This window comes from Ursus arctos, unplaced genomic scaffold (assembly GCF_023065955.2).
Source record: "Ursus arctos isolate Adak ecotype North America unplaced genomic scaffold, UrsArc2.0 scaffold_5, whole genome shotgun sequence".
In the NCBI taxonomy this organism is placed as follows: domain Eukaryota; kingdom Metazoa; phylum Chordata; class Mammalia; order Carnivora; family Ursidae; genus Ursus; species Ursus arctos.
This window is the reverse complement of record NW_026623067.1, coordinates 31,367,136-31,387,877: the sequence shown is the minus strand read 5'-3', so window position 1 is coordinate 31,387,877 and position 20,742 is coordinate 31,367,136. Positions and strand designations below refer to the sequence as shown.

Genomic DNA, 20,742 nt, shown 5'->3' with positions numbered 1-20,742 from the left:
CACTCTCGGAATACCAAAGTGTAGATGTTTTCTAGTACTTATTAAAGAAGGAATCAGATACTTTTTAAAGAGATGTATTTATTTATTTTAGTGAGAGAGAAAGAGCCAGTGGGGATGGGGATGGGAGGGAGGGGCAGAGAGAGAATCCCAAGCACAAGTGGGGCCGCTTGGATGCTCAACCGACTGAGCCACCCAGGCACCCTGAAAGAATCAGATACTTTTTGTGCTTCTGTCTGGTGCGAAGTACCAGGGAGGCCAAAGAAAGCACATACTATTTCAACCTCAAAATAGCTTATATTCTTGTCTAAGTTTATTAGAATATTACACAAATAGAAAAACCTGAATATTCATTTAGAACACTTAGAATATTTTTTAAATACTAAATTGCTATGATAGTAAATTTTTATTTTTGAATGTTTACTTGCACTGGTTCTAACCACGTAAAAATCCTCAAGAGCGTATTGGTTTTGCCGTCCATTCTTTTTTTTTTGTTTTGTTTTTTGAGAAAGAGAGTGCACGGACGGGGTAGGGGAGAGCAAGGAGGGGCAGAGGGAGAGGTTCTCGAGAAGCAGACTCCCCACTGAGCAGGGAGCCTTACACGGGCCTCAGTCCTCTCAGTCCTGAAACCCTGAGATCAGGACCTGAGCCGAAGGCAGATGCTTACCTGACTGAGCCACCCAGGTGTCCCTGCTGTCCATTCTGATTTTACAATTACAATTTCTTTCCAGTGTTGATTTACTTAAATTTTCTGAATAGATTTGATTTATGAATCATAAGGCTAGAAATGCTCTACAAGTATAACCTGTTTTTTCCCCTTCGGTCTCCAAGAGGACTCCCCGCGTCCCCCACCTCCAAATAAAACCACGATAGATAGTTTTCTCTATCTCCAGGGAATAATGTTGTAGAGTCCCTGGTTATCCCTTATCCCAAGGTTCAACAACCTTTTTCATTATTATCTATTTAACCGTAAGTCCCTGCTGCTGTAAATAAACTATCTTCTTTGGTTTGTTCTTAGTGAAAATACAGCATGTTGTAATGTTTGTAGAAATGACACCCTCGTTTTCCCCTCCATTCCAAAAGACTTTCTTTTTCAGTACAGTTTCAACTACTATTACTAACCCAAGTTAATTTTAGATTCTATTACTGAAAGCCTCAGTTTTGCCATTTATTGAGGTATTAATTGAAATATTAATGTATTTAGAGCAGAAATGTCGTTTTTTAGGGAATCTAGAGCAACAGCAAAGCTGAGGTCAAACTGCCATAAGGATGGACACCAAGGAAGCTGTGTTTGGGACAAAAAGAAATCAAGATAAGGTAGATGCAAAGTAGAGAAAAGCACTGGACCCCGGGGGGAGGGAGTGGTAGGAGGGAGTGGGTTTGTGTGCCTCTAATAGCAAAGAATAGTTAGATTTCTGAAGAGGAAGCCATGAAAGGCTTATAGGAAATCTTAAGGATTTGGGTTTGAGTACTACCTTCCATCTATCTGAATGTATAAGTTGTAACTGACTTTTAGCTAGCTGAATACTTTAAAAATTGGTAAGGCTAAGTGTTTCAATGGGGTGGATCCTAATACTCTGGGCTAGTGTTTACTATATCAATAGTTGTGCAAGACACTGTTGGTATTAGTTGGTAAAACCATTACCAATACCCAGCTTCAGCACTAATGCCTGTTACTACTTGGAAGTCGAAAGGGAATCTCCGAACGAAGCATTAAACTCTCAAAATGAGTACAGAACATTTGATTTTAACTTTCCTTTTTGTGATACAAATATTGTGTTTCTCTTCTTAGCAACATGAACCGTGAAGACCGAAATGTGCTGCGTATGAAAGAACGGGAAAGGCGGAATCAGGAAATTCAGCAGGGCGAAGACGCCTTCCCACCTAGCTCTCCTCTCTTTGCCGAGCCATACAAAGTTGTAAGTAGTCCTGTGAATTTTTCCCCCAATAGTGTGACATTTTTGCTTTTCAAATGTTTAAACTTGAATTTTTGTAGTAGAAAAGAATTATTATCATATATGCCATTTAACGTTTTTACTTTCCTCCAAATAAGAATGTAGATTTTTGGGGTAAACTTGTCATTGGAGTATAACATACATGCAGAGAGGTACACAAAATGAGTGTTCTAGCTGAAAGAATTTTCACAACATGAACAACCTTATATAATCAGTACCCAGATCAAGAAACAGTATTATTAGCCTCCTAAAGTCATCCTCAAACCCAGACCTCCTCCCCTGCCCCCTGTTGCTATCTCATATTCTTGAAAATGTGGTCTGAATTAGCTCAGACATTGATCTCTACATCCCAGGCTCTACCACTAACCCTGGGCAGGCATTTCACCTTTCTGAATTAAATTAAAATTTTGTAAATGAGTATGCATCGTCTATTTCCTAGGTTTTTTTGGGTATAATAAAATGTCAAAGACAAATATCAGAGAGATTCTTTTTTTCTCCCTTGTTTCTTGCCATTTGCTTACTTAATTTGCTAAGTATCAGTGACTGCTACTATATTTGAATAAATGTGTCTTCAGTATCAGTCTGGTTCCTTTTTCTATTTTATACTAAATTATCTTTCTTTTTTATGGGCTTAATGAACAATACCCAATTTAGATTAAAAGCTTGTCAGAGATGTCCAATAAAGTGAACCAATTGCTATTTTTATAACTATCATTGTACTTGATTTGGGATTACATAAAACACTGAATAATATCACTTCTGATGACTAATGTGGCTATAGTGGCCACAGATGTCTCTAATGTTTGATTTGGCTTTCGATCATTTGATCTACCCTACATTTTAAAGGCTTATATTGTGTATAATGGTATTGCAGCAGTAATGACCATTGTTGGTTTACGATGTGAGATTGACAGTGTGTTAGACTTTTTTCTGATGAAATATAAATATAACAACATATTCTAGGTTTACCCTTGTAACATTTGGTGTTTGTAGAAGCTTTTGTAAAAGCCATTTTTTTTAAGATTTTATTTCTTTATTTGAGGAGAGAGAGAGAGACAGCACAAGCAGGGTGGAGGGGTAGAGGGAGAAGCAGACTCCCCATTGAACAGGGAGCCCGACGTGGGGCTCGATCCCAGGACCCCAGGATCAGGACTCAAGCCGAAGGCAGATGCTTAACTGACTGAGCCACCCAGGTGCCCCTATAAAAGCCACTTTTTAAAAAAGTTTTTAAGGATTTTCATTTAAAGGCAGGTACAATGACATCATTTATATGAGTGTAACACAAAACCTGGGGTTTGGGATTAGGGATTAAAGGCATTTCAAAAGAAAACCCAGGAGTTTGGTCCAGAATCTTCAAATCATACTACCATTTATTTTGTAATTACATTGTAATGAACTGGATTTGATTCCTCATCTTGATGTTGTCTACAAATTGCTATCTATTTCCCTCTCTTGTTTAATAGGGCTCAAACTGATTTTCAGATCATCTAAAGTCATTATCAGTTCATGCCAGCCTCAAAATAAATAGTGGTTCTGTCTTGATTTCCTCTTAATGCCCTCAGTAAGCTTACTGTCTTTCATGTTTGTGAATGTGAAAGAGTCCTAAAGCTTGTAGATATCTTGGACTTTCTTATTATCTAAGAATAATTTTTAAAACAGTCTGTACCATTGACTTCAAAACTTGCAGTGTCTCTTGATCAGAATTAATAGAATTAATATTTGAAACTTTATCAGTGGATTTTCCATTTTTTTAAAAGATTTTATTTATTTATTTGACAGAGAAAGAGCCAGCCAGTGAGAGAGGGAACACAAGCAGGGGAAGAGGGAGAGGTGCAGAGGGAGAGGAAGAAGCAGGCTCCTAGTGGAGCCCTATGCGGGGCTCGATCCCAGGACTCTGGGATCACACCCTGAGCCGAAGGCAGCCGCTTAATGACTGAGCCACCCAGGCGCCCCTGGATTTTCCATTTTTAGTTTGTTGTTGACTTTTATTAACTTAATTAGTCACAGTAATAGAAAGAATTAAAATTTTTTTTAAAAGTCAGTTGGGTATAATATGTTTCATTAAATTTTTGTTTCTCCTTTTAACTGTAACATTGAACTCCAGGAATATGTTTTCCTACATTGCCAGAATAATGAGTGTTAGCTAATCTGCCCAAGGCACAATACTTTTCCCGCCCTTCAAAAGATTTTTACTACTGTTCCAGTATATTTATCGGTGAAATTTGGAATTTTTTTCCCTCCTGAAATCGTTTGTACACACTTCTCAATGTCCTATAGAATATTTGCGTTTTTGCATGAATGTTTCTCACTTTCAGTGCATTTTTTTCACTATAAAAATTATATATTTGGAGTTTGCTTTTGAGATGTTAACCTTAAGATATGAGATGAGGCCTCCTTTTGAAAAGCCCTTTTGCATTTGAAGTTTGGAAAGTCCATTTAGAAGCATCTTTTATTTCCAGTTATGCTAATTATATCATTTTATTTTACAATTTTTGTAGACTAGCAAAGAAGATAAGCTATCAAGTCGTATTCAGAGTATGCTTGGAAACTACGATGAAATGAAGGATTTCATAGGAGACAGATCTATACCAAAGCTTGTTGCAATTCCCAAGCCTACAGTACCACCGACAGCAGATGAAAAATCTAACCCAAATTTCTTTGAACAGAGACATGGGACCTCTCATCAGAGTAGCAAATGGACTCCAGTAGGACCTGCACCCAGTACTTCTCAGTCTCAGAAACGGTCCTCAGGCTTGCAGAGTGGACACAGTAGCCAGCGGACCAGTGCAGGTGGCAGTGGTGGCACCAATAGTAGCGGCCAGAGGCATGACCGTGACTCATACAGCAGTAGTGGAAGCAGTAGTCGGAAAAAAAGCCAGCATGGATCGGAACACTCCAAATCACGCTCTTCCAGCCCTGGAAAACCCCAGGCTGTTTCTTCATTAAGCTCCAGTCATTCCAGGTCTCATGGGAATGATCACCATAGCAAGGAACATCAGCGTTCCAAATCACCTCGGGACCCTGATGCAAACTGGGATTCTCCTTCCCGCGTACCTTTTTCAAGTGGGCAGCATTCAAATCAGTCTTTCCCACCTTCATTGATGTCAAAGTCCAGTTCGATGTTACAGAAACCCACTGCCTATGTGCGGCCCATGGATGGACAGGAGTCCATGGAACCAAAGCTGTCCTCTGAGCACTACAGCAGCCAATCCCATAGCAACAGTATGACTGAACTGAAGCCCAGTAGCAAAGCACATCTCGCCAAGCTGAAAATACCTTCCCAGCCATTGGATGTAAGTGACACATTTAGAGTCTTTTGTTTTGTTTTGTTTTTATACATTTATTTTAGACAGAGAAAGAGCAGGGGGAGGGGAAAGGGGAGAGAGAACCTCCTGCCACCCCAAGATCTGGACCTGAGCCAAAATCAAGAGTTGGGACGCTTAACTGACTGAGCCACCCAGGAGCCCCCTAGAGCTTTTAATATTATGACTCTGTGAGGCAGTTTACTATGAAATTGTAACTGAACTTGAACTTTGTTTCAGTTTTATAATAAGATATATGTAAGTTTAAAAAAAAGACTTGTGATTGACTCCGAAGTAGATCAGTAAACCTGTTAGCTTCCCCTATTGGGCAGTAGAGAAAATGTCATTCACTGTTTTGAAATATTCAGATGACAGTCAGTTATAGAATAAAAGCATGATCTGTGAAATCAGTACCTTAGATTTCTTCCTTTTGATTTTATGAAAGAATATGTCTTGTGTTCTTTTGTTTAAAAAAAGTAACTTGTATTCTCATTATGATACTCAGGAATGCGATGTGGGCTATGATTCATTGTAGTGAATGTTGGGATTTTGGGGGAGTCCATCAAGTTGGTAATGTTGCAAGGTTTGGATGCCGTGAGCTTTTTCTCTGTTTACACTTAAAAGGTTTGAGACAGCTGCTTTAGATTCATAGTGATGGTTTGAAATTTATAGTATTTATAACTGCATACCAAAACATCAGAATAACTAAAGAAATTGAGTATTCACTGTGCAATAGTTTAAGTTTTATCTTTTAATAAAAATTTTAAAATAGTGTTCATAACCAAAAATCATAGTCCATAGCTTAAAACCGTGGTAAAAGGGATCAATGATAGGTGAAATGCTTTTTTAAGAACATTTAAACATTTTTCCTGTGGCCTTGGGAAACTCATTGTTCATGGCAGTTGTCATCTAATTACTCCTCTGAAGAGAACGGTGAAGTGGTTGTTTGTTCTTTCTTCAAACAACTTGATCCTTGGAGATAGACTTGAGTTCAAACTCTAGCTCTCCAATTCCTGATTGTGCTTTAGAAATAACAGCTTTTCCATGATTTAAGGAAAGCTGTGTAAAATATCCATCATATTCCAGACAAGTATCCTTTCAATAATATTGGTTTTATTCTGTTGGTTAGTTTATGTGATATAATGTATTCAATATCACAGGTATATATTATATATAAATAAACTCAGATTTTTGACAAGTTGCTCCACCTGCAAAATAACATTTAAAACTTTATTTCTAATCTAAGAAAGATTTTTCAAAACTTTTGATAAATACAAAGGTCTTCAAGTCCTTGTATAGTTGGTGATTAAAATTTTTTAGAATTTGAAAATTTTGCATTAAAGGAAATTTGTCAAAATAGGTTAATTAGTGTTGTGATTTAGAATAGTGGGATCATAAATATGTCTTATTGGTTTTCTAATAGTATTGTTGAATCTGTGCAACAAATGATAAAAATCTAATAAAAAATGACTCCAAATCTAATGTGTGTTTCTTTTCCTCTTAAGGCATCTGCTTCTGGTGATGTGAGCTGTGTGGATGAAATTCTTAAAGTAAGTTGTTGTTGTTGTTGTTGTTGTTTTAATACTTTCTTTTTTGCTTATGATACTCTGCTATCTTCCTGCCCCTTCCCCCCGATATTTCACAAAGGATCTGGGGCAGCAGATTGCTTACATGTGAAACTCAGTATGTCTATAAAAAATAATTGACTCTGTTATGCTTATTTTCATACTTAGTTTCTGAGTCATTTGGTTTCTTTACTACCTGCCCTCAAAAGAACTGGTTTTGTTTGTTTTTCATTTTTAAGTAAAACAAATTCCAGTCATAATAGTTTGCCTTGAAAAGAGGAAGAAACCAAATACAGCAGTAGTTTCTAAGGCTTATCAGTAATTACCAGTCAAACCGTTTCATTGAAAATAGCTTGCTTTGTAATTCATTTGTACCTGCTGGTCAGTTCCTACAATGAAAGACCTCCTCTGAACACTGCTCATTTTGGGTGTTGGATGGATTATGTTCAAAATCGACACATGACCAAAATGTGCATTTCTCTTTTGGGGAAAGAAAACGTTGTCAGTTGGCAAAAGAGAACGTCTAGTGGATTAATGAGTGACAGTGACTGCTTTTGGCTCAGTAGAGAAAAACTGTCACGTATTGTACTTTTTGCATAAGCTCCTGATTTTTTGTGTCTGTACCTGCATTTCACCATGGATAATTCTGAAAGACTGCTTGCGTTGCTCCTTCCACTTTATTCTCTTCTTCCTTTCTTCAGCCCTGCACAGTCTCTCATTGACCTCTGTGATTCTACTGACGCTGTTTCTCTAAGTTCATGATCTTCCCCTTCATGTGAGTTTTCTGCTCTTTCTGCTGTTTTCAAGAATTTTTAAGTCTTCCTTCTAAAAAACCTCAGTCTTCCTTCCTTGACTGTTATTATGCTTCACTGTTTTTATTTCCATCCACCTTTCTTGTCTCTCATTCTCGGCCTTTTGGCAGAGCTTGGTGTCTTCTCTTCTCTTTTAAATATGAGTCTTTTTTCTAGCCTCTCCATTTTTTTCCTCCATTGTTAGGCTTCACCTGTTAACTCTTCAGTCTTTCTCTCCTCCTTGGCCTCCTCTGAGTTGTGGTTTATGTCTCTTCCTTGCTTCGTAGCTATGTGTTCATTTGCTTTTCTCTCTGCTTCTTTTGACTCAACATATCTAAAGGCAGATTTATCAGACTTCCTTCTCTTAGTAGTAACCACCATTCTCCTGTGCTTCTACGTGTAAAATCCTAATTTTCTCTCATGTTCTATTTAATCACAAAATTTAATCGCATGTACAGTTTGAATTTTCCTTGAAAATGCCATTCCTTTATTTCCATTTCTGCCACCTTGAGCTTCAAGAATTGCAATCTACAGCCCTCTCTTTGCTCATCTGTCTTCTGTATTGCTACCAGATTCTCTCTTTAATCCATTGTCTTTATAAGTTAATTTCCATCTTAGAAATTTCAGTGGCTCTCTAAGCCCCATAGAATAGTGTCCAAGTTCAGCATTCTAGACCTTTCACAGGCCAGTTCTAACCTCTCTCGCTATTGATTCACCACTCTTGTCAAATTGGTTTCACTAAGTCATACGCTTTCTTGTCTTTTACCTTTTTAAAGTACACTTTTCTGAAATATGTTTCTCCTTTGTCTTTAAGCATATACAGATTCTGTTTTTTCTTAGAATCCCAGTGAAATCCTTCTTTCCCCTGTGTCAGACCATCAAATCACAATGATAACTCTTTCTTTTGAATCTCGTATAGCATGCATTTTTTAGTTGCCATGTATATAAAACTGTAACGGAGCATTTATCTTTTCCCTTTGAATCTTCAGAGATGCATGGCATTGTAATACCTGGAAGAATCTTAGATATTCTCACATTTAATTATGTCTTTGATGATAGTGACCATTTATTCTTCATTTTATAGATACAGAGCTTGGCACGTGGCCATGGGTGTAATAGTTGCTCAGACATTTAATGATGGAGTTAAATAGATTTTCTATTGAAAGTACTTTGGTATTTGAGGTGTAAAATGCCGACACTGAAAACCTAGAGGGTCCGAGTTTCTGTTTCCTTTCCCTACATGCAGTGCATGAGGAACTGCAGGTCCAAATTGCCTTCATATTTTCTTGATATCTGTAGTCATACTGCTTCTAGGAACTCCTTCATAAACTTAAAGAAGAAAAATTTAATCTGAAAATGATAACTGTTTATTGTAAAAACAAGAGAGGTTAATTCACGGCGTACTAATGAAGCACCAGCCATATAGCAGGCTCCTTGGATACAGTGGAGATGATAATGTTGCACCTTTTGAGCTGACATTCTTGCTGGATATTGGAAATAATTAACTATTAGTATTATTTCAGAAAGTGAAATGCTATTAAAAAATAATAGCATTGTAAGAAGATAAAGAGCAATTACAGTGCAGGTGGCTGTTTTACGAAGTTCCAGTAGTAGAGACTGTATCAAGTGCCCAGGTCTCTTTCCCCTTCTGTCGTTCTGTTGCCCAAAGGTAGCCAGAGATTTTTTTCATATATAGTTTTTCATATACAAACATTTACTAGGACATAGACTTATGATTTCTGTTTTTCACTTAACAATATAATGTGGACAACATTTCATATCAGTAGTCAAATTCCTCATTTTACTGTCTGCTTGGTGTTCCATTGTATGCTGTCTGGTAATTTAATTATTCTGTGCTGTTGGATATTTAGATTGTTTCCATTTTTCAAGTGTAGGCCCCTTGAACATGTATCTTTACATAACTGTGTAGGTATAGCTACAGAGTAAATTCCTAAAAGTTAATAAACCACCTTTAATTTATTGTATTTTCTCAGTCTACCTAATGGCTTACTTTGAACTAAATGCCAGAAATAAAACACTCCTTCCTTATGCTAAATCTGATATCTCTCTTTCCCCTGCTCCTGTAACATATACATTGTGATCTTATCCAAATCTCCACTTGAACATAATTGGCATGTGATTAAACAGAAGGCATTGAATGAAATCATACTTACGGCCTTGCTTGTCTGTCTTCCTTCTCATGTGCTTTTGATATCTCTCTTCTGGTTTCCTCCACCTGACCAAAACTTCCTATCAGCAAATGGGCTCTGCAGCCAGACTCCCTAGGGTGAAATTTTGTGTCCACAAGTGTGTGGCCTTTAAAAAATAACTTCTGTGCTTCAGTTTTATCCTACATAGAGTTAGGATAATAATGGTATCTACCTCCTAATAAAATTGTGAGTACTAAATGAGTAACAGACCTGTAAAACAGCACAGTATCTGGCCCATTAATGGTACACAATAAATGTTAGCTCCTTTTCTTATTATTACCTGCCCCTCCCACTCTCACAGCACCCTCATCTTCAGTAGCATTGTACTGTGTGCCTTGTATTTGATTACAGGCGGATTTCTGTGACGATTCACAGGTTTCATCATCTTAGCTCCAGGCTCCTTGAAGCCAGGGAGTGTATATTATATATCTGACTATTTCCTGCCCCATACTGCCTTGCACACAATTGTGCTTAATTAATATTTATTGATTAAGTATGTATACTTATGGAGGACCTATCATGAAACCAGCATTTATAAAACAAATCTGGTTTTTAGTGTGTAATTTTTATCCTTGAACTGGTTGAAAACAAACTGTAATAATTACATTTCAGGAGATGACGCATTCATGGCCTCCCCCTCTAACGGCTATTCATACACCATGCAAAACAGAACCTTCCAAATTTCCTTTTCCAACTAAGGTAAGTAAATAACATGTGTCTTTGATACTATTAGAAAACTCTAAATGGCTTGACTAAAATCATATGAATTCAGAATTGTCTTGCCATTCCCGTTTTAGTGGGAGACAGACAATAAATACATAAGTTCAAATAGTGGTCATTGCTGTGAAGAAAATAAAACAAGATAATGGAATCGAGCGATTGGGTTAAGAGGTTTTTGAAAAAGCTTTGAAGGCAATCGGGAAGAGACTTAAAAGGCATCAGTGTTTGTTGCAAACTGTTACGGTGTTCTAGGTTGCAGGTGGTAAGGGCTTCTCAAACTCTTGTCTCAGGGCCCCCTTTCCATTGGACATAGCAGTCATACTGATGTGCTGTGGCAAGAGGTTCCTTAGACAACAGTTTCAGGTTCAACTATAGCAGATGTGCTTTTTTTTTTTTAACATTAATTTATATTTACATGAATAATAGAAGAATATATTCTTGTGGAAATTTGACCAGGACCCCTAATAATAGCCTTTCCCAGTGTTGCCTCCACCGTCTCGCCAGAGCAACTTCCATGCTTACTTTTGCAAGTCTTTTCACATGCATTTGCAAACATACATATGTGATCGTTACATGTAAGCACTCTCTCTTTGACTTTATTTCTGCCCAGATTTATTGTTCTGGATTTTTAATCAGCAACAGGTCTTAGAGACCATTCTATAGTTACTATGTATCTATATTATATATAGATAATAGATTACATATAGAGGTATTTAATTTCATTTATTTGCGTCCATAGTATAAATGTATTTTAGTTTAATTATTTCCCTTTGGTGTTTAAGTTGTTGCCAAGTTTTCATTTCCATAAACATTGCTTGTGTGGGTATCTTTTTCATGCCTTCTTTTGTGCATATGAGTTTCTTTTGTGTAAAGTAAGAAGTAGAATTGTTGAGTATTGAGACGGTATATTTAATATATATTCTCAGATTCCCTCCGCATCAGTTGTACCAGTCAGTGCTCCCACTTGTATTCCCCGAGTCCTCACATATACATCACCATTTGTTGCTTGAAGCACCAATCTTTTGAGTGCAGAATGGCATTTCATTTCCTAGATTGCTAGCGAGGTTTATCATCTTTACACATTTGTCATCCATGTGATTTCTCTGTAGGTGAATTTACCTGTTTCCTCTGCTCTTGGGGTTGCCTCTTTCACCTAATGAATTTCAGAAGGATTTCTTTTTGTGTTGTTTTGTTTGAATTCCAGATTCTAATAATTTCTTCTGTATGCTACAAATACATCTCCCATTTTGAGTCCTTTTAAGTATTACGGTCTGGAAGATTTAAAAAAAATTTTTTTAAAGATTTTATTTATTTGACAGAGACACAGCGAGAGAGGGAACACAAGCAGGGGGAGTGGGAGAGGGAGAAGCAGGCTTCCCGCCGAGCAGGGAGTCGGATGCGGGGCTCGATCCCTGGGATCATGACCTGAGCTCTGTTAAAGAAGCTTTTTGTTTCCCCAGGATCATAAGCATACCCTCTTATTTTTTAGTTTAATGTAATTGCAATTTTGTTTTCTATGTTTATCTTTAGCCCAATTTATTTTTGTGGATAATGTGAGGTAGGCATGTTACTTTCTGCCTATATGTGTGCCATCACACTCCTTTACTTTTAAAATCAACCTTACACACACCTAAAAAATATACAGTTGGAGTTTGGTAGGTGTATGCACCTGTGTAACCACTGCCCTAATCAAGAATTAGAAACTTCTGTCAACGCCAAAGATCCCCTTGTGTTTCTTTGCAATCTACCTCACCCCCACCACTGGGCCCTCACAATTACTGATCTGTTTTATGTCACTATAGATAAGTTGTGCTTTTTCTAGAATTTCATGTAAATGAAATCCATATAGTGTGTACTCCTTTTGTATATATGCTTGCTGCCTTTTGCTCAGCACCTGCTTTTGGAATTCTTCCATGTTCATGAATGGATTGGTGATTTGTTCTTTTTTATTCCTGAGTTCCTTTTTATTTGTGTTGTATGAAAATATCAAAATTTGTGTATCCATGTACCTGTTAATGAACATTTAGGTTTTTTCCAGATATGAAATATTAAGAAGAAAGTATCTCTAAATAGGCACTTACAAGCCTTTGTGTAGATTTAAGTTTTCTTTTTTCAAGAATAAATATTGGGTTATATGGTAAAAAGTAGAATTGCTCAGTTGTATGTTGAATTATGTTAAATTGATACTAAACTCAAAACTATCTTCCAAAGCGACCGTGTCGTGCTCCTGCCTCCCTCCACTCCCATCCCTCAGCAGTGTATGACAGTTTGATTTGTTCCACATCCTTGTCTACGTTTGGTATTGTCAGTCTGTTCAGTTGGAGCCATTTTCCTGGGCACATAAAGGTATCTCATATTGGTTTCAGTTTCTGATTCCCTGATGACTAATGATGTTGAAACTCTTCTTATGACCTTATTGACAATTCTTCTTTTTGGATATCGATTCAAATCTTAGGACTTTAGTGTGTGTGTCTGTCAGTGGTGGTGGCAGGACTAGGAGATGTTATTTGTAGTTTTCTTGTCTTTGGGTTTAGTATCAGGGTACCTCTGGCTCCTTAAAAGGAGCAGGGAAATGTTCTTCTCATTTCTATTTTCTGAACTGGTTTGTGGAATTTAGTTTTAATTCTTCCTTGAATGTTTTTGGGGTTTTTTTAAAGATTTTTTTATTTGCTTATTTGAGAGGGCAAGAGATAGCAAGACAGAGCATGAGTTGGGGGAGAGGCAGATGGGGAGGGAGAAGCAGACTCCCCACTGAGTGGGGAGCCTGACACAGGGCTCCATCCCAGGATGCTGGGATCATGACCTGAGCCAAAGGCAGACGTTTAACCGACTGAGCCGCCCAGGCACCCTTTGAATATTTTAATATACTTCAACGGTGATGCCATCTGGGCCTGTAGTATTCTTTATTGGAAGGTATTCAGTTATAAATTCAAGGTTTTCATTAGATATAGGGCTATTCAGATTTTCTCTTCCTTGTGTCTGTCTTATAATTTGTTCATTTCATCTAAGTAGTCAAGTTTGTTGGTATAGAGTTATTTATAATATAAATACTCTTTTAATGTCTGTAGGATCTCTACTAAAGTCATTTTTTCCCCTGATATTGGTGATTTGTATTTTCTCTCTTCATTTTCTTTGATTAGTCTAGCTAGAGTTTTGTGAGTTTTATTGATCATTTCTAAGAACCGTCTTTTAATTTTTTCCGTTTTCTATTTCTTTGGTTTTTCCTTCATTGTGGTTATTGTCTTCTTTCTTCTTATTGTGGGTTTCATTTACTTTTCTTTTAACTTCTTCAGATGGGGGCTTAAGTCATTAATTGTAAACATTTCTTGTTTTCTATATTTAAAACTATCAGTTTCTGGGGCGCCTGGGTGGCGTAGTCGTTAAGCATCTGCCTTCGGCTCAGGGTGCGATCCTGGCGTTCCGGGATCAAGCCCCACATCAGGCTTCTCTGCTGGGAGCCTGCTTCTTCCTCTCCCACTCCCCCTGCTTGTGTTCCCTCTCTCGCTGGCTGTCTCTCTGTCAAATAAAGAAATAAATAAATCTTTAAAAAAAAAATAAAACTATCTCTCTTAGCCCTGCTTTAGGTGTATCTCACAGATTGTGATATATTGTGATTTTATTACCATTTAGTATGTGATATTTCCTTATTCCCTGTGTGACTTCTTCCTTGATCCATGGAAGCATGTGGTTTCATTTTCAAATATTTGAGGACTTTCCACATACCATTTATTACTAATTTATTTATGTTCTTGTTAGAGAATATAAGCTGTATAATTTGTTTTTAAAAATTTATGTTATTGTTTTATGGCCATTATATGAACTTTCCTGGTGGCTATTTCATGTACACTGGATAGAATATGTTCTTTTTTTTTTTTTTTTTAAGATTTTATTTATTTATTTGAGACAGAGCGAGTGAGCACAAGGGGGGAGGATGGTCAGAGGGAGAGGGAGAAGCAGACCCCCTGCTGAGCAGGGAGCCTGATGCAGGGCTCAGTCCCAGGACCTGAGATCATGACCTGAGCTGAAGGCCAACTGAGCCACCCAGGCACCATAGAATATGTTCTGTATATATCAGATCAAGTTGGTTGAGAGTGATTAGTTGTCTACATTTTTACTGACTATTTGTTCTACCAACTAATGAAAGAATAGTGTTGACATCTGCACCTGTATTTGTGGCTTTGTCTGTTTCCTCTCTCAGTTTTTTCCATTTGGGGTTCATGTATTTTGAAGTTTCGTTATTAGGTGTGTTTAGGATTGCAGTATCTTTCAGATTTATTGATCCCCTTTTTTTTCCATTATGAGATGTCCATCTTTATATCTGGTATTAGTGCTTATTCTGAGGTCTACTTTGTCTGATTTTCATTTAGTCACTCCAGCTTTCTTTTATTATTAACATGATTTAACTTTTTCCTTTATTTTTAATCTATTGGTGGCTTTATATTTAAAGTGAGTTTCTTATAGGCAGCATATAATTTGGTCTTGGCTTTGCAGTCTGCCAATCTCTAGTATTTAATCTTGGAGTGTTTAAACCATTTTCTTTTAATGTGGCAATTGATATTGTAGGGTGATTTTTTTTTTTTGGTGGGGGTTTTTTGATATCGTAGGGTTTAAATGTACCATTTGTTGTTTGTTTTCTGTTTTTCCAACAATTCTTTCTTTGTTCCCTTTCTTGAGATTCTTTTGGATTAAATAATTATTTTTAATATTCTATCTTGAATTATTTAATAGTATACCTCTTTTTTTATTGTAAAATTAAAGCTTATCAGAAGACTTTGAGCATAAGCTCATAGTTCTGGCTTATGAATGCAGGTCCATTCATAATTTTTTTTTTAAAGATTTTATTTATTTATTTGACAGAGAGAGACAGTCAACGAGAGAGGGAACACAAGCAGGGGGAGTGGGAGAGGAAGAAGCAGTCTCCCAGTGGAGGAGCCTGATGCGGGGCTCGATCCCAGAACGCCAGGATCACGCCCTGAGCCGAAGGCAGACGCGTAATGACTGCGCCACCCAGGCACCCCCATTCATAATTCTTTTTAGGTGACAGTTTTATTGAGGTGTAATATACACACCATACAATTCATTCATTTAAAATGTACAATTAACTGGCTTTTAGTATATTCATAGTTGTGTAACCATCATCACAATTATTTTGGGAAATTGTATCACCACAAAAAGAAACCCTGTACTATTTAGCAGTCACCCTTCTATGTGCTCCAGCCCCCACCCTAGGCTCAAAGCAGTCACTGATCTACATTATATCTCTATTGATTTGCTTATTCTGGACATTTCATATATGTTCTCTTAAATTCTACATAAGAGTGAAATCATATGGTACTTTGTCTTTCTCAGACTGACTTATTTCATTTAGCATTGAACTCTCTAGATCCATCCATGTTGTTGCAAATGGCAAGATTTTATTCTTTTTTTATGGCTGAGTAATAGCCCATTGTATATATATACCACATCTTCTTCCATTCATCTGTTGATGGACACTTGGGTTGCTTCCGTAATTTGGCTACTACAAATAATGCTTAATACATAATAGGGGTGCTTGTATCTTTCTGAACTATTATTTTCATATTCTTTGGGTGAATACCCAGTAGTGCAATTATCGAAACTTAGGGTAGTTCTATTTTTAATTTTTTGAGGAAACTCCATACTCTTTTCCACAGTGGCTGTACCAGCTTGTGTTCCCATCAGCAGTGTACGAGGGTTTTTTTTTCCTCCATATCCTTGCCAACACTTTCTGTTTCTTGTGTTTTTGATCTTAGCCATTCTGACAGGTGTGAGGTGAGATCTCATTGTGGTTTTGGTTTGCATTTCCCTGATGATGAGTGATGTTGAGCATATTTTCATGGGTCTGTGGGCCAGCCGTATGTCTTCTTTGAAGAACTATATGTTCTTGTCTTTTGTCCACTTTTTAATTAGATTACTTGCTTTTTGGTGTTACGTTGTATAAGTTCTTTATATATTTTGGATATTAACCCTTATTGTATATATCATTTGCAAGTATCTTCTCCCATTCATTAGGTTGTCTTTTTGTTTTATTGATTGTTTTCTTCGCTGAGCAGAAGTTTTTTGTTTTGATATAGTCCCAACAGTTTATTTTTACTTTTGTTCCCCTTGCCTTAAGAAACATAGAGGGGGCGCCTGGGTGGCACAGCGGTTAAGTGTCTGCCTTTGGCTCAGGGCGTGATCCCGGTGTTGTGGGATCGAGCCCCACATCAGGCTCCTCCGCTGGGAGCCTGCTTCTTCCTCTCCCACTCCCCCTGCTTGTGTTCCCTCTCTCACTGGCTGTCTCTATCTCTGTCAACTAAATAAATAAAATCTTAAAAAAAAAAAAAAAAAGAAACATATTTAGAAAAATGTTGCTATAGCCAGTGTCAGAGAAATTACTGCCTGTGCTCTCTTCTGGGATTTTAATGGTTTCAGGTCTCACATTTAGGGCTTTAATCCATTCTGAGTTTATTTTTGTGTATAAAATTTAGGGGCGCCTGGGTGGCATAGCAGTTAAGCGTCTGCCTTCGGCTCAGGGCGTGATCCCGGCGTTCCGGGATCGAGCCCCACATCAGGCTCCTCTGCTATGAGCCTGCTTCTTCCTCTCCCACTCCCCCTGCTTGTGTTCCCTCTCTCGCTGGCTGTCTCTATCTCTGTTGAATAAATAAATAAAATCTTTAAAAATAATAATAATAAAATAAAATAAAATTTAAAAAATGGTGTGAAAGTGGTCTCGTTTCATTCTTTTGCAGGTAGCTGTCTGGTTTTCCCAACACCATTTCTTGATGAGTCTTTTTCCCATTGCATTTTTTTTTTAAAGATTTACTTACTTATTCTAGAGAGAGAAAGAACGTGTGCACGAGTGGGGGGAGGGGTAGAGGGAAAGAATCTAAAGCAGACTCCCCGCTGACAGCCTGATGTGGGGCACAGCCCCACAACCCATGAGATCATGACCTGAGCTGACACAAAGACTGTCGGACACCCAACTGACTGAGCCACGTGAACGTCCCACCCATTGCATATTCTTGCACCCTTTGTTGTATATTAATTGACCATGTAATCATGGTTGTGTTTCTGGGTTCTCTATTCTCTTTCATTGAGCCATTGTGCCATACTGTTTTGATTACTACAGTTTTGTGTAGCATATCTTGAAATCTGGGATTTTGATACTTCCAGCTTTGTTCTTTTTTAAGATTGCTATTCGGGGTTTTTTGTAGTTCCATACAAATTTTAGATTATTTGTTCTAGTTCTGTGGAAAAGGCTATTGGTATTTTGATAGGGATAGCATTAAATCTGTAGATTGCTTTCCATAGTATGGACCTTTTTTTTTTTTTTAAAGATTTTATTTATTTATTCGACAGAGATAGAGACAGCCAGCGAGAGAGGGAACACAAGCAGGGGGAATGGGAGAGGAAGAAGCAGGCTCATAGTGGAGGAGCCTGATGTGGGGCTCGATCCCATAACGCTGGGATCACGCCCTGAGCTGAAGGCAGACACTTAACCGCTGTGCCATCCAGGTGCCCCCATAGTATGGACATTTTAACAGTATTTGTTCTCCTAATTCATGAGCATGGAGTTTCTTTCCATTTGTTGGTCTTGTCTTCAGTTTCTTTCACCAGCGCTTTGTAGTTTTCAGAGTACAGATCTTTCACCTCCTTGGTTAAATGTATTCCTAGGTATTTTATTATTTTTGGTGCAACTGTAAATGGGATAGTTCTCTTCATTTTTCTTTCGACTACTTCGTTATTAGTATATTAGAAATGCAACAGATTTCTGTGTCTTGATTTTGTATCCTGTGATCTTACTGAATTCATTTATTAGTCCTAGTTTTTTGGTGGAATCTTTTACAATTTTCTGTATATGATATCATGTCATCTGAAAATAGTGAAAGTTTAACTTCTTCCTTACCAATTTGAATATCTTTTATTTCTTTTTTTTGTCTGATTACTATGGCTAGGACGTAGTGTACTATGTTGAATAAAAGTGGTAAGAGTAGATAGACATCCTTGTCTTGTTCATGATCTTAGGGGGAAAGCTTTCAGTTTTTCCCATTGAGGATGATGTTCACTATGCGTTTTTCATATATGGCCTTTATTATGTTGAGGTATATTCTCCCTAAAGCTACTTTTTTGAGGGTTTTTATCCTGAATGGATGTTGTAATTTGTCAGATGCTTTTTCTGCATCTTTTGAAAAGTTCATATGGTTTTTGTCCTTTCTCTTTTTGACGTACCCCAAATGTTTCCTTATGATCCTTTATAATGTTCTCTTCCTGTAGTCTCTTCCCATCCCTAGGCAACCACTAATCTGATTTCTGTCACTATACATTAGTTTGCGTTTTTGAGATTGGTATAAATAGAATGATAATACATATACTCTTTGTTCTGGTTTCTTTCACTCCACGCAATTACTGTGGGTTTTTTTTTTTTTTAAGATTTTATTTATTTATTTGAGAGAGAGAGCATGAGCTATGGGGAGGGGCAGAGGGAGAAGGGAAGCAGTCTCCCCCCTGGGCACGGAGCCCTACATGGGGCCAGATCCCAGGACCCTGAGGTCATGATCTGAGCCGAAGGCACTCAACGAACTGAGCCATACAGGCACCCCTCACTCAGCACAATTATTTTGAGATTCATCCATATTGTCGAGTGTATAAATCATTCTTTCTTATTGTTAAGTAGTATTCAGTTTCATAGTTACACCACAGTTTGTTTACCCATTCACCTACTGATGGACATTTGGGCTCTTTCTGGTTTTTAGTTAAAAATAAAGCTGCTGTGAATATTTGTGTACAAGTCTTTGTATGGGCACATGCTTTTATTTCTCGTAAGTCAATACCTTCAAGTATAGGGTGGATGTACATTTAACTTTTAGGAAAATCTCATACTGTTTTCCAAAATGATTCAGCCATTTTATTATATTCCTACTAGCAATAGATTAGAGTTTCAGTTGCTCCACGTACTTACCAGTGTTTGGTATGGTCAGTCTTTTTAAATTTTAGACCTTTTAGTAGTTGCGTAGGAGTGCTTCATTTTGGTTTTAATTGACATTTCTCTAAGATGATGTTGAGCACCTTTTCATGTACTTGTCATTTGTGTATCTTCTTTGGTGTACTGTTTAAATCTTTTGCTCATCTCTTATTAGATTGTTTTCCTCTTCATTTTTTTAAAGATTTTATTTATTTATGTATTTGAGAAAGTGTGAGAGAGAGTATAAGCAGGGGGAGCAGCAGAGGGAGAGGTAGAAGCAGGCTCCCTGTAGAGCAGGGAGCCAGACATGCAGCTCAATCCCAGGACCCCGGGATCATCACAGGAGCGGAAGGCAGACGCTAAACCGAGCCACCCAGGTGCCCCTGTTGTCCTCTCCTTATTGAGTTTGAGAGTTTACATTTTCAGAATGCAAGTCCATTAACAGATAAAAGATTTGCACATTTCCCCCCCAGTAAGTAGCTTCTCTTTTCATTATTTTAACTATCTTTTGAAGAGGAGAAGCTGCTAATATTGATGAAGTCTAATTCATCAGGGGTTTTTTTGTTTGTTTACAGATCATGTTTTTGGTGTCTACGAAATTTTGCCTAACCCACATTCTCCTATTTTTTTTTAGACTTTTTATAGTTTCAGGCTTTACATTTAGGTCTATGATCCATTTTAAGGTAATTGTTGTGTATGGTGACAAGATATGGATCACAGTTTATTTTTGTGTGTACAGATATCCATTTCCATTATCATTTGTTTAAAAACCTTGTCTCGGGGGGGCTCCTGGGTTGCCCACTCGGTTAAGTGTCTGACTCTTGATTTCGGCTCAAGTCATGAACTCAGGGTCTTGAGATCAACCACCACCACCACCACCACCCCCACCCTCCACTGCGGGGCTCCATCCTGGGTGTGGAGCCTGCTTGAGATCCTCTCTCTCTCTCCCTTTGCCCCCCCCACCTCTTTAAAAAAAAAAAAGCTTGTCTCTGCAAGGAATTGCCTTAGCAATTGCAGTTGATCGTATATGTGAGTGAGTGGGGAAGGGGCAGAGGGAGAGGGAGACAATCTCAAGCAGACTCCCCCGCTGAGCACAGAGCCTGACTCGGGGATCGATCCCATGACCTGAGCCAAAATCAGGAGTCGGACGCTCAACTAACTAAACCACCCAGGCGCTCCTTGAGGTTTTTCAGTTTCATTGATCTTCTAAAAAACTGCTTTTTCGCCTTCATTGTTTTGG

At 37.8% G+C, this 20,742-nt stretch overlaps 1 protein-coding gene across 4 annotated transcripts in view; it reads left to right on the top strand.

The window, feature by feature from the left end:
- AFF4 (ALF transcription elongation factor 4) overlaps positions 1-20,742 on the top strand; it is an 87,983-nt gene that overhangs the window by 27,167 nt on the left and 40,074 nt on the right. Inside the window, exons 2-6 of one of the 4 annotated variants that reach the window (XM_026507968.4) lie at positions 1,223-1,314; positions 1,790-1,916; positions 4,451-5,245; positions 6,760-6,804; positions 10,433-10,519. In XM_026507968.4, coding sequence (XP_026363753.1) covers positions 1,794-1,916; positions 4,451-5,245; positions 6,760-6,804; positions 10,433-10,519 — 1,050 coding nt within the window. In that variant the 5' untranslated portion in view covers positions 1,223-1,314; positions 1,790-1,793. The remainder of the gene's footprint in view (positions 1-1,222; positions 1,315-1,789; positions 1,917-4,450; positions 5,246-6,759; positions 6,805-10,432; positions 10,520-20,742) is intronic. The other 3 variants (XM_026507967.4, XM_057307489.1, XM_057307490.1) reach the window with 3 other exon arrangements.